Below are 18,194 nucleotides of genomic sequence, written 5' to 3' on the forward strand. Positions count from 1 at the left end.
TATACATTGCTGTTTAATAGTATAGTACGTACGTACCGTATAGCGTGAAATTTTTGTGGGGTGCAAAATTTCGCGTTTTTTTAGGGCAGAGTAGTGAACGCGAAAATTAAAACCAGGATAAACTCCCACACATCGGTATTTCACATTCTGATGGGTGTAGTTTCCTAGCACTGAACCGCGAATATTAGAACCCACGAACATTTCTGCTGAGGGCTCTGGAGCCAAATAGCGAACATTTCCCGCTATACAGTATAATATTGATTGAGTGGCTAATGTTTTGATAAAGACAAATCAGGAGGATAGCATAATTACGTTCGGAATGAGAGTACAAAGAGTGCACAATTCATATAGTATAAACAACACTAGAATTGTTCTATCTTCTTCAATGTTAGGCAATTCTTCACAAAACAGCTTCTGAATATGATAATTGGGCAACAGTTCAGTTAAATTCTTCTGGGATTCACCTTCATCTTTTAGTGAAGACAAAACCAGATGCATGCCATCTCCATTTTTAGCATTCTCAAATTCAGAGGTAGATTCTAGAAATGTGATAGCTTTCAATGGATTGGATAACGTCTCTCGAATTAGTGTGTGCAGTGAGAAGAAGCCTTCGTACAGTTTCGAGGTTGGGATGAGAATTTCTTTGAGTTGATTCAGCCTTGACAGAGCAACAATAGAGAGCAGTTGCACAAACTCCCAATAGTCCATCCCAGCACTCGCCTTCAGCACAACCTATTGAGAGCAATAATTATTATGAATAATTACACAAACGGACAATCAGAAAATATACGTGCATGCCTACAACTTTAATGCATGCATATAGTTATGTGATGCATGCATGATTGTGTATACCGATCAATGCATCGTGTTTTGTTTAAATACAATTAATGTGCGTTGATACTTCATATAAGACCCCACGAATAATGCTAACTCCTATATACTAGACACATTATACAATACCGTATAATATATAGAGGGTAATTTTCGTGGGGCAAAATATTCGTAGTTTTCGTGGTTGAAGGTCTGACCACGAATGAAGCGACCTTGCTTACCTTTACCTCAGTGCAAGCTCCAACCACAAAAATATTACCCACAAAATGTACGTCTCAATATTGCTGAACCACGAATATTTTGTCCCCCGAAAATTACCCGCTATACGGTAGTTATAATAATTGTAGATTTGGTAGTGTATAATTTATAAGGAAGGATTTGATGTCTCCAAGTTGGAGGTTCAATACAGTGCAAAAAGTATTATAATCTGCTCCAAAGCATACCTGACATTGCTCCTCCCAGCTGTCCATTGATCGACAGTCCTCCAACTCCCGCTTTACCTGGGGAAAAAAAACGAAATCACACAAAAAGTTACCTGTAATACCAGGTGAAATGAAGGTGTAAATGTTAGCGGTTTTCGTTGCATGCACTGTGAACATGAATTCAATATGCATGCATGCATGCTACATAAAGGCTACATGTATTCCGCGAAAACTTTTCTAACGGTCATTCCAAAACGTTTATACCCTCAAATATTCACTATACGGGTACGGTGCCTTTCCTTTGTGAGGTTATTTTATAATTGTTGTAAAGAATACAAGCTGGATAGTAGATCCACCAATGTTACATGCGTAACTGAATGTATCAATCTGCTATAGATCTATAAATCTACCGTATATAGGGTAAAGTTTATTGCGAGGGTATAAACTTTCGTATTTGTCGCTGATTAAGCATGTGCTGCGATACCCATGAATATTAATATATCGCATGCGCCAAAAGGCAACGAAAATTAAATCCGCGAAATCCTTTCTTTCTAAAAGGTCTTTCAGCGAAAGTTTATAGATCTAGTGATCATGCATGTCCAAATGGCATCCAGCTCCGGATCTCTAGAGTGCCTCTGTCTGGTGGCTTTGAGACTGCCAGTTTCTACTACAAGAGCCTCCGGATGACCTCAAGTGCTCGCTATGTCTGTGTGCATACATGTGGCCATGCAACGTTAAGCATGGAGACAATTAAGAGATGTGGGAAATCTACTGCATGTATACAGTACTATAATAATAATAAACAAGTGCCCCAACTGTCGTAGACTTAAATTGTGACTTTCAGAGATGTTCGAAGTACGTGTATATAGACAAGCAGACGAGCTATACAGTGTACTATAAGTATTAAAACGTTGAGTTTTTCATCACGTATAATCTCATGCAGGTGAAAGAGACATTTAATCACTGAATGTAGTTTAATGTAGTTAAACGTAGTTAACGAAGAAACACACTAAACTGCGGCTTTACCTCGAAGCACACAAGCATAGGCGTGGCTTCTGGTCACATGCATGCCTACCGCACATGCGCATCCTGGTTCCACGTGCTAAAGTACAGCTGCTATCAGCAAGCCACAGATAAATTGGCTGCTCAAATCTTAAGCCTCCCACCCTCCCATTCACGGAGGTTAAGACCTATTTTCCATCCGACAACGTTGATACCGTTTGGGGGCCTGAATGAGGGCCAAACACTTACATGCTTAATGCTAATCACAGGGGGCCCCTCTCTCAGTACTCCCCCAAAACCTAATCGCAGTCACGTGACCCCAAACTTCTAGCGTGACAGGGCACGAGACATCCGCTTAGACTGCCAAAAGATAAGGATAATTATGATGAATTACCTAGATCGCAATCCTGTACTGCAATCTATATGACCATAGTTAAGGTGAAGTGCCAGAATAGTGAGTGTCTGGGTAGGAGAACTCAGATATCTCAAAGAACACCTCAAAACGTGCAATTACACAAAACTACTTTGCCCAAACGAATGCAAACAAAAGATTAGAAAGCGGTCTATATATTGAGAATTTAACAATTTGGGAAGTCTGTGAAGTATAATTATTGCGAGGACCTTAGAAGGCATCTCAAAACAGAATGCCCACAGAGTCAATTTGAGTGTCCTCACTGCCACGAGAATTGGAAATATGAAGATATCACCGGATGGCATACTTGTCACAGTGTCCTCAGATTGTGATAATTAAAAGTGCTATTTGCCCTTATCAAAAGCTTATATGCAAGTACAAAGAATTTGGTTGCAAAGACCTCAAGGATCACGAGAATAACAACAAGCTGCACCTTCGTATCACCATGGATACCCTGCTGGCGGTACAGACACAGTGTAGAAGGTGGACAGAAGAATGCAGTGTATTAAGGGCACCAGTCAATTCGACTGCCAAACAAGCTCATCGGATAACATTTAAAATGAATAATTTCAGAAAATGCAAGGAAAAGAGGAAGGAATTTCATAGCCCGTCCTTTCATACTCATCCAGAAGGATATAAAATGATTATATCAAAATCAAAGGGTACGGTTTTCTATAGCGCAAAGGTGCACACATATCCGTATGTACCTACGTAATGAAAGGAGAATACGATGATCAACTCGAGTTCCCTTTCCAAGGTACCATAAAAATTGAACTACTGAATCAATTGCAGAATAGGAATCATCACCAACAGGGTTCTAGATTGGGTGCTGAAAGAGTAACAGATCTATCGCGAAAAAGAATTTTTCTCGTATAGCAGCCTGGACGCATTTATACTGCACACTGAGCTTGAGCTCAACACTACCACTAACTGTCAGTACTTACTGAATGACACCCTAATTTTTAGAGCTTCTGTTGAAGTGCCTTCTTATAAGCCTTGGTTACAATGCACTGCTTAAGTGTATGTGCAATTGTTATTTCTGTAGTGTCTTTTTACTGTTATTATGGTACGTATAATAAACACTATTGCCAAAGTAACACTCAGCCTACATGTAGTACAATTATACACATGCATGTACCGACGTACCAATACCAGTTCATTCTGTAGATGTGACCACATGTACCCAATGCCACAAGAGTTAGTCCAGTTGTGATTAATGGAGAGGGTGTCCTCAGTGTTTCTCACTTGGTGATGCCATCCACTGCATGGAGGGATACAGCAGGAAGAAAAGTAGAGCAGCATGGACTAATTGCTCCTGTTGATACATGGTAAATAAGAGGAGCGTAAGTAATTGGTTGCCAAGGCCAGCCACCAACCAATGAGAAATAAGCTACATAATATCATAATTGTTAAGAAGGTGAACATGCATGGCAACATAATTCTTCCCAATAAAATATGTTCCTATTATGCTCAAAATTATGCCAGCTAATAGGGATTATAGGCAAACAGTATACACACAATAGATACACACAATAGTTAGAAGGGAAAGGGAACATGCATGGCAACATAATTCTTCCCAAAAAATATGTTCCTATCATGCTCAAAATTATGCCAGCTAATAGGGATTATAGGCAAATAGTATACACACAATAGATACACACAGTAGTTAGAAGGGAAAGGGAAAAGTTGACATTGACTGACTGCTCGCCTTGGGAAATGCTATGATGGAGAGGCTATTGGGATAGAGACACTTCATGCTATACTCTAGAGATGACTCAGATGAGTGCAACTATGTTCAGAAAAAATTGACAGGGATTTAGCAGCATGCAGAGAGTACCACTATTATAATTATACTCCATTGAAGTAATAATTACACCTCACCTTGGAACAAAAATGATCTCCCCTGATCTCTGCACGACTCGTATGGGCCCACGAGATTTGTGTACATTAGGATACAGCTCTTTATTCTCCAGCTCTCTACTGGTAACGTCGAATGGCAGATGACCAAACTTGTCTTTGAGAAGCTCCTCCTCTCCCGGTGGGAAGAGCAGCCACTCTTTGCAACCACACACGTTGGCAGACCAGCTGTATGATCTGTGTGTGTGTGTGTGTGAGAGAGAGAGAGAGAGAGAGAGAGAGAGAGAGAGAGAGAGAGAGAGAGAGAGAGAGAGAGAGAGAGAGAGAGAGAGAGAGAGAGAGAGAGAGAGAGAGAGAGAGAGAGAGAGAGAGAGAGAGAGAGAGAGAGAGAGAGAGAGAGAGAGAGAGAGAGAGAGAGAGAGAGAGAGAGAGAGAGAGAGAGAGAGAGAGAGAGAGAGAGAGAGAGAGAGAGAGAGAGAGAGAGAGAGAGAGAGAGAGAGAGAGAGAGAGAGAGAGTGTGCAGGGGGTTTTTTGGAGACAACGGTATCCCAGATGCATGTATATTGAGTTGTACTGTTAGGTCATTAGATACAGAACGTAATCCTACCACCATACAATCAGGTTAGTGCATGGTAGGCAATTAATCTGTATTGTCACAGACCACATGTTAAATGATTACCTGAACACATCAGCATGAAAAGGAGTCCTGTGAAGATTTAAATTAAATAATTATACATTTTAAGTACTTGCTTACCATGTTCCTTTGGGACCAATGTATACAAATCTGTAATCATCCGAGACATCCAATCTTGCAGACCACACTTCATTCAGCCAGTCACTCTTGAAGAAGTCAGGTACAGTGTACGCCTTGTAGTTGGGAAAATCTCTACAGAATCAGTAATGATTTATTATTTATATCTATGTAAATGATGGAAGTACTCTGCGTTAGGAGTTGTCGATATGCATGCACTGTGATGTATTTCATGAGAAAAACTGGACAAATCTGGGTGGAAATTTCTGTGAGAACACCTGATGGAATGGTCATCAAAATCAGCTTAGGGACCCATCCATACATACACATGTGTGACTTTACTTGGTGAAATGCCAGTCCTTGAGATACAGTGTTCTGGATTTTCCCTTTGACCTCCACCAGTGGGCATATTCCTTCAGCGTCATCTCAGTTTTACGGTGAGTAGAGAATTCAACACAAGAGCAATCAGCCACAGGGACTACTACATGTCCTGGGGGGGGAGTGATGTGTACATACTAGATTGCCATGACGAAACAGTATTGAACTGAAAGTGTAGTCCTGGGTCACAAACACCATTTATAGTGAAACGGTATACTTAATAATTATTCTATAAGCAAGTCACCTTCTATGGCCCAAAGACTCCAGTATAGTTATATTTATAGCCTGCCTGTGCTAGCAAGGTCACAACGAGATTGCCTGATCGCTTGATCTGATCACAATGATCAACATTATCCACTCGGCTATTGTTGGGATGACCCGCATATTACAGCGATTTACCTAGGGATTACTGCATTTTTCGCATTGCTCAGGGGCAGGGATAGGGGTCCACAGCTTTAAAAGAGGTTGTTACAAAAGATCTCAGCTACGGCTCGTAATTGTAGTATATAACTGAGCTTCTACCAGGCTTGTTTTCACATTAACTGATCTGCTTCAGAGACTAATATCAGGTCACAAATTGTAGCAATTCACCAAAATGTTCCTCCAAAAAGTCTATGTTAGGTGTGTCGCCGACATTCCTCCATTCTTGCCGTGCCTTCCATCCCCTAGTGAAGGACTCTCCAAACACACAAGGACGGTTGGGAAGCAGATTCTCCTCCAAAAATGTCAGAAAGTTCCCAGAATCTGGAAATCTTGATATCAGGTCAGCTCTGTCCATCATGCATGGAAGGTAAATTAATGGTAGTTTATTATATTAATTTATAAGGTAAAGATGGTTCAAATAAAAACATAATTATTAACTTTTTTGTTGAGTTGTGCAGGGAAATCCCTAGCCACAATAGAAACATGTTTGACAGGTTTTTGGCCATTTTATAGATCACCATCAAATCCGCCATGCATTTTTCGGGCTGATTAATACTTCAGTAAGCAAGCACGATAGCAAAGGCTTGATGAATGAGTGAAGCAAGCATTGACTTGGATATTCAGTGATCATGTACGGGTGTGCATCTACAAAGAGGTGAGGGTTGATCAAACCAAACGTTGGTACGTACGTCTAGTATAGTCTAGTAGCAAGCTAGCTAGCTATGGAGCTCGTAGCTGTCTTATGGTGGGTTTATAACAAGATGTACTGAATGTGTACTGTTGGCTCTTCCATGGTAACAGATCTATCAACTGCCCTTAGCTGTATTATGTCATGATTATGTTAACATGAATAAAGTGACACCAACATTATGACAAAGCAAATTATTTTCCCAACATGAGATCATCATACGGGTACCCTGTCTTAAAAGTACACTCTGTGATTCCCAGTGCTCATAGTTATTGACTGCAGTTGTAGTCTGTGCAGCCGTCCCTAGCTACCGTGTAGCCCTTGTTTGTAGTATTTGCAGTACGTGTCACCGTTTGACTGAGAAGTTGTACCAATCTTATTAAGAGCGATTCGCAGCTTGTTGCATGTGAGTATAATGGTTGTGTGTAGTGTAGGTGTTAACGATACTGTCATAACATCCATTGATATCACTCCCTTGCTATGAAGATTCTTTTGTCTCCTGATCTTTGTCCGATTAGATCCTTTTGACACCACCTGCATACAAAGAGCAAGCCTTCTTTGTTGTGTCTTTATTATGTGTGAACTTTGAAATTTTTGGAAGCTAGTGACGTATTGCTGACATGTTAGCAGTTAAGTTAGCAAAACTTGACTAACTAGTTTCTGTGCATGATGTCAATTGCATTCATTGTGTTGATGTCATGGTTGTTATGTAATTCTCATCCGTTATTCATAGTGGAAGTGATAAGTATCATGTCCGTAGGTATGTTAAATCTGCATACAATTACGTTTCATCTCTCCCCACACGCACACAGGTGTGTCTACCTATCGTCTGCAGTTTTCTTGCGGATTAGATAGCTACTATCTCGTGATTTCCCCTTCCCCTACTTGTATCAAGTCACTATTTCACAACCCTACCCTACGCACAAAACGAAAAAAACACATTTTTATCTATATAGTATTTCTATTTTGAAACGTCTGTTGATCGTTTGTCTTTGGTCGCAGTTAGTATGAACTAACATTCGTCATTGAGTGTACCTGAAGATTTCGTCTCTTTAAGTGTCTCTACAGTTGTTCTGAATTCATCTTCCGACAAAATCACACACATCACCGCCAATGCAGCCTCCAAGCTGGACCGAGTTCCTCCACTGCTGTGTATGCATCAGCAAGTTTGACACTCATACATCCATCCCCGTCAGCCTGAGTTGTGGACACACACTGTGCTCTAAATGCCTCGCCAAACTCAATACTCAGATATGCCCCTACGACAAGAACCCCATTGGTCCGTTAGTTGAGAGCTTACCAAAGAATTTCGCTATTCTTCAGCTTCTTGAAGATGTCCCGAGCGCACAAGACGAACGGTACACAGATCTGGACAAAGTGGGCGTGGTTGATGCCGACCGTACCAGTTTTCTGGATGCCATGGAAGCTTTGGGTAAGTGAAATACTTGCAAGCAATGTGTTGACTCCTAGCTACACTACACTGGAATGATTGCTTCCTCTAATGCTTCCTCTGCATTTATTACACCCACACAATTGCATATAAACACTATTGTCCTATTTCCACTTCAATCCATACAACGTGCACACAAACCAGTATGTACGTCATCGCCATAACCACAACTCATCTATCCCAACACACACACAGACAAACTGGCCCACTTCCTGCTCCCACTCGCCGACCAGACTGCCACCAGCAATCCAGGCTCCCACCTCACCAAACCAATGCTGAGGAAGCTAGTCTCCATAGTGACCTGCCAGGCCCTTGAGAGTGAAGGGCGTGTGCGTATCCTCAGGGCTGCACGCTCTATTGCTGATAGGACTGTCACAGAGCTCCTAGTCATGCATCAGAATCAGCAACAGTTGTCTACCCAGCTCTGGACAGCTGTCAAGAACAGAGGCTGCCAGTTTCTGGGCCCTGTCATGCAGGAGGAGGCCCTCAAGCTAGTGCTCATGGTTAGGAGTCAATCTATAACACATTAAAATAACCCCCCCCCCGATAATAATGATGTGTATAGTTTTGCTACTCGTGGAGTGAATGTGTTGTGTGGAATTTCAACTAATTAATTACTTTAAAAAGACAACGTGGTATGATGTAATAAACTTTGGTAGACTGTAGAGAGTGTGGGAAACTGTCGTTGGTGTAATGGTATGACATAATTATTATGACATTGTCAATTTGTCCCAATTTCTAATTTTCCCATGATGGTATAAATATTGCTCAGTGTTTTGTTTTATCTATAAATTGTGTGGGCAGCATACTCACTTGACAAATCATAAGTGTACAAACATAAAATAAAAAAATAGTAGCGACTCGTGTTTTTATTCTCTTTGATCTCTAAAATCACATTGTAACACAGTTCTTATCTGTTATGCAATTGCATGGATACATGCACTCGTGTACTTGCATATCTAATCAGTGTCGTTTTCCCCTGTACTGTAGGTACTGCAGAGTGGCAAGTTCATGGCTCGCAAGACCATTGTGTTGTACGTGGTCCAGAAGTTGCTCCAGGACTTCCCTCAGGCCAGCAAGACCTCCGTGGGTCATGTTGTTCAGCTGCTGTATAGGGCCTCTTGCTTCAATGTAAGTCAGTGTACAAGTGTAATTGTAATTATGTGCTGTGTTTCATGGCATTTGTGTGCATTCTTTGTACATTTGCTTTGTCGTTTGCTTTTGAGCGCCTTACACATCAGAAGTTTAGGTTTATATTATGTAATCTGGCTGTGGGTGGAATTGGCTCGAGTTAGTGAGCATTAGGGAATTAGTGGGCATTTGTTAAGTCTACATGTAGCAGAAGACCACTTTGACACCTTGTACATGTCTGGCCCATTAATGCAGTCTGTGCTTAGAGGTTTGTCTCTAAACAGCGACAGCACTTGAATTTAAGATGTGCATGCATGAGCTGTGTGAAGGTCAAACCTAGCAAACTGCGAAGCTATTGCTTGCAGTCTGCATGGGTATTGTCGTGGTTCATTAATTATACTTTTAGTGGTTTCAGTATCCCTTAGTAGCTTCCTGTTTGGGTAGCTATTGTTGTACTTTTGAATGGTCATGTTTGACTGCACTACCATAGTCATTCATTTATGTACATCAGTCATGTATATTTAGAGAACATTTGATGTTTGTAGTAGGATGTAGGTCATTGGTTGCTATAGAAATGACAGTTTCCCAAGAGGACGTGTTGTGTGTAGCCTATTCATGACATATGGTAGGTAGTCTTTGTGTCCTGTTTAGGGTAGCTTCTATATATGAACTATGATGAACCTGTGGGGTGACAAGTAAGTTTCTGGGAATATGGTTGTGAACACATCACTACAGTGGATTCTGTGGCCATGACATACATGTACACTGTCTCTATAACTGCTTGTTTCCATGGGAGAGAGGCTCTAGAGGGAATGAATACCTAGAGGGAAGGCTATAATTGTTTTAGCATTCCCTGTGTAAAGTGAGCGTCTTAAGGTTTACACATCCACTTTACGACTGCTGCATTAGTGCTCTGAATCTAGGGAAGTAATACAGCTGCTGCATTAGTGCTCTGGTATCTAGGGAAGTAATAGGGCTGCTACAAAATTAAATTGTTTACACGTCCACTTTACGACTGCTGCATTAGTGTTCTGGTATCTAGGGAAGTAATACAGCTGCTGCATTAGTGCTCTGGTAGCTAGGGAAGTAACTAGGGCTGCTACACGCTACATTAGTGTCTGGTACATGTATCTAGGAAGTAATTTACACTAGACTATCAGGTTACACAATTTGCTTTGTGTGACTACCTTAATGTGCCCATTACGGGAATGTGCAAGAATCGACTTTTTAAACTTTGATACCTAGTCAAGTTGGGACTCTCTAATGTAGGGGAAACTATTTCCTAATTGTATTTTAAAGAGATCTGTTAGACAGATCAAATATCTCACAATCCCTAATTGTGGAAACTCGTACTACCGTAAGACCTTGCTTTAAAGCGACACTTTTAATAATTACGAAGCCAGGGGTCGCTTCTTTTGGAGGTTGAAAAATTATATTGAAGTCCTGGTGTCGCATATTTAGAGGGTCGCATCTAACTTTACAGAGTCTACTTGCCTCGATTTCAGGCCACTTAAAAACACTGATTTTCCAGTGGGCTACAATCGAGGCTAGGGAGTGGCTACATTTACCGCTATTTAGAACGTGACATTATAGTCAACGCAGCTAACATCTACTTTTCAAAAAATTGCTGAAGCTCCTGGGTGTCGCATATTTGGAGGGTCGCCTTAAATCGAGGTATTACGGTATTTCAACTCTAAGTGGTTCAACTTCCTCCACACACACCTCACACACACACACACACACACACACACACACACACACACACACACACACACACACACACACCTAGGTTGAAAAGAGAGAGGATGACTCATCACTGATGCAGCTGAAAGAGGAGGTGAGTTTCTAAGCTTCCTAGTAATGTATTATAATTGCTGTCACGAGCCACACCCTAAATTATGGTATGCACTCAGCATAATGATGTTTACTGCTTTTATTAATAATAAATTACAGAGGCTGCTTGGTTTTGAACAGGTAATATCTTCCTAGCAACCACTTCAGATCAATTACATGTGTAGGTGTAGCCAATAATATTATTGTTAGTTGAGTTCTGTGAAGGTATTCCATGCATGCATGTATAAAATGAGCAGCTCATGGTTGACTGAGTCACTACATGTGCGTGTGCATGCATTGTACCTTTGAAATGGGCTGACAATTGAATACCTACATGTGTGCAGTATGGGGTGATTATAGTGTGGTTGCTTGGGAATAGTTTCGTAATGATGTGGCATATGTGATATATATACGAGTGATTCACGGCTGCTATTTTGGGAGGTTATGATGTGCGTATGATCTCATGCTGCTGTGCTGACAGTCACATGGGTGTGTTATATTAGAAATACACACTTACTATTGCTATGTTTCCATAGCATCAATTCATGTGACCCAGCTTGTGTTTATACATGTAATTATAGCGTAGCCTCAAGTTTCATGTTGCATAGAATGACTATAACAATATTGATACAGTTAACCGACAGGTTGCATTATTCCCAGAAAACTTGTTTTGTACAATTTAAAAAGGTTTCTCATGCAATTTGCTCTAGTCGCCAAACATGTTACATGTATATATCAGTCACCTAAATTACCCTCCCCCACTCATACTTACAGTTTCGCTCATATGAGTTGCTCCGTCGTGAGCACGATGCCCAGATCATCCGCATGGCAATGGAGGCGGGGCTTCGTATCTCCCCAGAACAGTGGTCCAGTCTCCTCTATGGCAGCCACACGCACAAGTCCGACATGCAGTCCATCATTGATAAGGTGAGAGTTAGAGAATGTGCTCTTGTATAGAGATGGCACATGGAGTACATGTAAGTTTCCAAAGTGAAAGAATGACTTGTGCGGTTCATTTTGGAATACTTGCAGTTGGGGTGCTTTTAGGTTAATTGCCTTTTTTCGGTTATTGCATGCTCTACATACATGTATGAGACTCAATCACCTGTCAACATTTGTCATCATCCTTACATGTGTACACACTGCTATACACACACCCACACACCCACACACACACACACACACACACACAGCTTATCTCTCAGGGAGCCACCTCCTCTGGGCTAAGTGAGCTGATCATCGCCATAGGGAGGTCTCAGGACCCGTACAACCTCTCAGAGAAGATAGTACCCCACCTTGAGATACTTCTCAGGAATGACATCACCAACAACGAGAAATGTGAGCAAGAGAGCATGTTGGGGGGAGGGGGGGGGAGGCATAGCTGTACTTTTATGGGTGCGTATGACTAGCATGCTGCTGTTGGCAGATCTTCTGTAGTGGAATGGGGGTGAACCTTGTGCATTAGTAGTCATGCTTGGTCAATCCACTTTGACTGTGGCCAACAGTCACATAACCACAATGAACAAGCCTCCAACAATATCAACTCATCCAGTGGGTCCTGTACGAGGAATGTTTTGGGTGGGTTCTTAGACGAGAAAGTACATGTATGAGTGGAGCCTCTATTCTTGTACCTACATGTACATGTACATGTACGTTTCCTTACTTTGATATTCAAATAAAAGTTGTTATACATCCTTCTCCAGTTAAACTTTAAGAAAGCCCTTGTTGTGAATACATGGGAAGATTGTTTTGATATCACATTCTAAATTTGTGAGGAAACACTTTTATTGCCCTTTACACCTCCAGGTACAAAGTTGGCTGGCAGCTGGTCCAGTTTCAGCGAATACATGCATGCCTTGCATAACGCCCTCCAGGGATTCTCCACCTTCATGCAGGTAAGAGACACTGCAATACGTAGGTGTAGGTGTACATGTAGGTGTGTCTGAATATGAAAGTTCTGGGATGTTTTTATGGGTATGTAATTTGAAAGTATGAAATCAGTTTGTGTTGTGGAGGTGTTACTGAAACCCAGTGTTAGGGACTGTTTGCTTCCCATTAAAGTAACTTCAGTGTATACAGTGAAACCAGGTAACAGTTAGGTAATTTAAACCTCCATAGTATGTGTTTCAACCCGTTTTAGCAGGTTACATTTTCATTACGGCTGCTTTTGTCTGCTCAATAATGGTGACTGCAATAGACTATACTCAGATTGTTACCTTTAGGGAGTCTGTCCTGTCCCTCCCTATATTATCACCTAACTTTTGCATAGCTATGTCTACATGTAAAAGTATCCTTAGATGCTCGTGTACTCATGGTTTGTATGAGTTTATTCCCAGTGACTGCATACATGTACATGTACAAATGATCCCCCACACACATACAGATTCAGAGTGGTCGCTTCAAGACGGGCCTATGTCCGAACCTGAGCAGACCTGAAGGTTGCCCCAGGGGGGATAAGTGCACCTACGCACACACTGAGGAAGAGAGGGAGCTCTATCGCAGTCTATCAAAGGGAACCAAACCCCCTAAGGCACGTACCGAGCCTGTCAAAATGTGTGGGGCTTCGAGTCGTATAGGTCAAGGAACACGAGGAAGGCACTCAGGAGATTTTGGGCCACCCATATCAGATCTACCGATGTATTCGTACATACCGTCCCAGCAAGTGGGTGTGACTCCGATAGCGAGGGAACCTCACTACTTGAGGCAGGGGAGCGGGGAGGGATCGTTTGATTCTGGTCCCCTGTCGGGGGGATTCCCCTTCACTGGTAAGCTACATGTACATAATTATTATGTTTACAACCCCTTCGTTTTGCATGGTTTACATCTGTATTTTTGTGATTCAGCAAATTTTGTAAATTTTGTTAGATATGTAGGTTGACGTTGAGACTTCATTAACATAACTGTATTGTTTGCAGCCTTCTAATAGTGTACATTACATTCCTCAGATGGTCAGTTGCTGAGTATGCAGAGAGAGTCGGACCCGTCGCTAGGGGTGATCCAACAAGCCCCACCCACCAAGCCGGCCCAGTATTATCCACCCTCACAGATCGGATACCCCCCACCCCCTCCACAGTATCACACCATCCCTGTCGTCACAGCTCCACACCAGTACATGTATGGTGACTCCTCGAGAGATGTGATTTCAGCTGACCAGTCATATTACCGCAATCAAGTCCGTAAGTTACTAATGTGTAATTTTTGTGAATTAGCATGCACAATTTTTGTTAATCACCTTAGTGGAGACATCATAGTATAAATGTCTTAGTGATGGCACCTCTTAATTGGTACTAATTACATGCAAGTATGATACACAAGTTGGAGGTGAATATTGAGTAAAATGTCTTAAAAACTATGCCAGGAATGTGAATGTGAATATGTACACACAACATGTGCTGCTTTCATATTTCACTAATCAACGCGTTTGGTTGTAAAGTAAGTACGTCATGTATGTCTACGTATTGACTCCCCCTTGCATGTCATTGGTCACGTGCACTCGGTTGTTTAGTCATCATTCAGTAGTACATATGCTTCAGATCTTATAATTTTTATATATAGTCATTTCCACATACTTCATGTGAGGTGGTTGGTTCTGTGTACTGGCCTGTATGTAATCGTGATTGTCCTATCTGATTGCCAAAGTTTTAACCTTTCGATTCCTCCATACAGAGCACGGTGTGGCCAGACCTAAGAGTTACTCGGAGGAGAAGCCGTACCAGAACCCTAACTACCAAGGCTATATCAACAACCCTGTAAGTAGGCCTTTAAATTTAAGTAGGGATCGAGAAACATTGTTCATGCAAATGTGTATCAAAATTTAGTCTGGACCTCAAGTAAACTGTGTGTATGTATCTAGGAAACAACCGCCATGAATTTCTATGTAGTTTATGTTTGCATTGTACAAGTATAATTGTGTAACATGTGATGTCATGTGACCACAGGGCCCCTCCAACCAGTTGCCCCTGACGAAGCAGTACTCTGACGATGTGAGACGATTGGACAACTATGCCGACCCACGAGACGAAAACACTTGGTCCAAATACGGCCAAGAAGATGACTATTCCAAATTCGAACCCGAAACTCAACCCACAGCTGCTGATCCATCAGGAATAGAGAGGTCTACTTCCCTGTCCCCCTATCCGTCCAATCAGAGCTTCCCTTGTGGGAGTAGCCCCACCCTTTCAAAACACGAGGACGCAGACACGAAACCACCTGCTGTTACCAGCTCACTCGAGAGTGCTGATTCAGATCGAGAATTGGAACTGAGAATGGCAAATTTGGAGCTTGCTAAGACTCATCCTGACACTACTATGTATTATCCTCTCACTACAGCCGTTATCACAAGTGCTCTGTCTCGAACCCATGTTACATTGGAACCAGTACACGAGCATCAACCTGAATCTTACCAACCCCCCATGCCTGGATCTCATCCCACTCTGTCGTATTCCAATTCCGAGTTCAAGTACCCCCCTCAAACCACACTGGCTCATTCCTATGGCAACATTGGGTCGGATGTTAGAACGGTACCCAGTCAAAGAATCGACCCCATACCATCCGTTTCAAGAGGCAATGAAGATTTGAGAGAGCGAAGAGCACGTTTGGAGCAAGAACTGAGAATGGTGGAAATGGAAGAACAGCAGCAAACGGTCAATCGATGGAGTGGTCCGAAGAGTTACCCGCCTGTGGGTGCACGGGTACCGTACGAAAGTGGGGCAGGAGGGGCTTCCCCTCACCACAGTGGGCTGATTGGGCAGCTCCCCTCGTATGGGCAGTACCCTACAGGAGGTGTGCAGCAGCCACAGTACTCGCCACACAGCACGATGACTCATCAGTACGTCCCACAGCAGCCACAGATGAGAGAGTATCAGGTGAGAGTGCGTAACTTAGCTGAAATACATGTACCGTATATCTTCTAATTTATCGGACAGCAAAAAATAATTATTTTGGAAATTGTCCGGGTATAATTGGAACAGACTTTTATAGAGCATGCGAAGTGTCCAGAATAATTAGAAGAAGCAAGCAGCTGCATGCAAGCTAGCTAAGTTTAATAGAACAGGGTACGACTGAATAGTTGCACTAGCTATCTAAAACTAGCTACTCAAAGCTATCGAACTGCAGCACTCTAAGTCTTACTTGCCGTCTATGAATGGTAACTCAACTTTTCAAGGTATTGTCCGGATATTTAGAACAAATGTAATATTAAAGTACTTGAGTGTCCGTTGTATTAGAACAACGAAAATTGCCCAAAAGAGTGTCCGGGTAATTAGAAGTGTCCGATAAATTAGAAGATATACGGTAATACTATTACAGCCTACAGTATTCCTGAAATTTGTCATGTCAGTTTGTATACCACAGTCTTGTAGTTTCTTGACTCAAGTCTAAACACAATCTAATTGTCCTGTATGTTAATTAGTATGTCATATTCCCTTTCCTAAGTGTGTATCTTCAACGTTTCTCCACCTTACAGCATGCTACTCCTGGTTCATCCTCTCTTCCTCATGGTGGCATCTACTACCCCCCTCAGCCGACAGCCACTCCCCACCAGTGGAGCGCCCCCCTCAGCACTCACAGTGCACGTTATGTGGCCCCCCTACAACAACAAGGCTATGTTATCCAGCCCCAGGTCCCAGCCGCAGCCCCACTCATGATTCAGCCTAGTCGAATGGTGAGTAAACACTGTTTCATGTAGAGTAGAGAAACTGATAGCAATCCAAGAAAGGATGTTGATGAAATGTGATATCATAGTGTTTATCTCCACCTATTCTCTATCCAGATTGATAATCATAACAGCAACTTTTATCACAGGTTGTCTTTTACTCGAGTGACCCTTTACCTACTTGCATGGTTTTCAAGCCCGTCTATACTGTAGCCTTGTTTCCATTCATCCTGCATGGGGAGGCACTTACTTTTTGAGCAACCACAGTATTCATTATCTCTTCTCCCCCCTCCCCCCCAGGACTCCTCTGACGACGGCATGATTGCTGCCTACCTCCAGAGTCTGGAGCAAGAAAAAGCATTTCAACAGCAACACAGCTATACCTCCCCCCTCAACCAGGGGGCTATGGGCATGTACCCCCCAGGCACTCTGCCCCCCAGACAGCCATACCCCGGTACTTACAAGTACACTTTCTAAGGCATACTAACTGTATCAATCCAAGTCTACGTCCTATATTACACTATTGAACTATTTTTGCTGTGCAGTGCAAATACGCATGGCATTTTTTCTTTTTCGATTCTCATTAATGTTCTGTAAATCTCCTCTCACCTACTTTAATTTCTAGTATGTGTTTGTGTGCGTTTCTTTTGTTCACTGTGACGTTTCAATTATCAGATATCAGTACTTGCTTAGCAACACCGTATACGTACGTATTCTGTACCCAGCACAGCTACATCTAACTGTACTGTGTTAAAAAGGTGTGTTGCGTAATAATTATCCTACTGTTAATTATGTGTTTTATTTGGTGCAGTTACAGGCACTGTCAGTTTACTGTTTTTGTATGTATACCATTTTTGATGTCAGGAAATGATGATGTTTGATTCAGCTGCGTCTTTGGCGGCTGCACATGTATACATAATTATAGTCTATGACAAGCTAGGATCAATCTGGGGAATATTCACATAAGATCAATAATAATCATTATTGTCTCCTATATTGCTTTTGTCCGTGTTAAGGGTGTAGCATAATTGTAACACTGCATGTCTATAGCTAGACGCAACAGTACAGTATAGCACCAAATATAATATTGTGCTAATTGCCTAAATTCCCAGATTCTATTACTGTTATAGATTGTTTCGAAGATGAGGTTCTAATAATTGGAACTGAACAATGATTTAGTATTAACCTCTGATTTATTATTAATTATGCTTGTACCTGAAAGTATTGCCTCAGTTGAGCGAACGCAAATGAAAACGAGGGCCGGTGAGAAATCGAATTGGAGAGTAGATATAGCGTACCTTAAGGACACTATTTTAAACGGGTACTAAATTTGGCGGTTTGGAGACCTACCAATTTGGCAGGT

At 41.9% G+C, this 18,194-nt stretch overlaps 2 protein-coding genes across 4 annotated transcripts; one reads left to right on the forward strand and one right to left on the reverse strand.

Annotated features, from left to right (window-relative positions):
- Positions 1-263: 263 nt before the first annotated feature.
- LOC135343036 (2-oxoglutarate and iron-dependent oxygenase JMJD4-like) lies at positions 264-6,566 on the reverse strand. 3 transcript variants are annotated; one of them, XM_064539964.1, is made up of 8 exons: positions 6,245-6,566; positions 5,618-5,765; positions 5,279-5,410; positions 5,204-5,230; positions 4,549-4,761; positions 3,814-3,928; positions 1,275-1,331; positions 264-732 (listed from the first exon to the last, which is right to left on the reverse strand). In XM_064539964.1, exons 1-8 carry the CDS (start codon positions 6,432-6,434, stop codon positions 292-294), a joined length of 1,323 nt encoding a protein of 440 aa, XP_064396034.1. In that variant the 5' UTR covers positions 6,435-6,566; the 3' UTR covers positions 264-291. The 3 variants fall into 3 exon arrangements, with proteins under 3 accessions (XP_064396034.1, XP_064396036.1, XP_064396035.1); XM_064539966.1 differs by having other exon boundaries at positions 5,898-6,388; XM_064539965.1 differs by having other exon boundaries at positions 379-742.
- Positions 6,567-6,576: 10 nt separating this feature from the next.
- Positions 6,577-17,741, forward strand: LOC135343029 (roquin-1-like). The gene is made up of 14 exons (XM_064539953.1): positions 6,577-6,731; positions 7,577-8,196; positions 8,410-8,717; positions 9,205-9,345; positions 11,135-11,182; positions 11,953-12,105; positions 12,372-12,516; positions 12,985-13,073; positions 13,562-13,943; positions 14,124-14,354; positions 14,845-14,927; positions 15,117-16,043; positions 16,643-16,840; positions 17,132-17,741. The coding sequence occupies exons 2-14, from the start codon at positions 7,878-7,880 to the stop codon at positions 17,306-17,308; spliced, it is 3,201 nt and encodes a 1,066-aa protein (XP_064396023.1). The 5' UTR covers positions 6,577-6,731; positions 7,577-7,877; the 3' UTR covers positions 17,309-17,741.
- The last annotated feature ends 453 nt before the right edge of the window (positions 17,742-18,194 follow it).

The sequence above is a fragment of the Halichondria panicea genome, chromosome 10, assembly GCF_963675165.1.
Source record: "Halichondria panicea chromosome 10, odHalPani1.1, whole genome shotgun sequence".
NCBI lineage: Eukaryota > Metazoa > Porifera > Demospongiae > Suberitida > Halichondriidae > Halichondria > Halichondria panicea.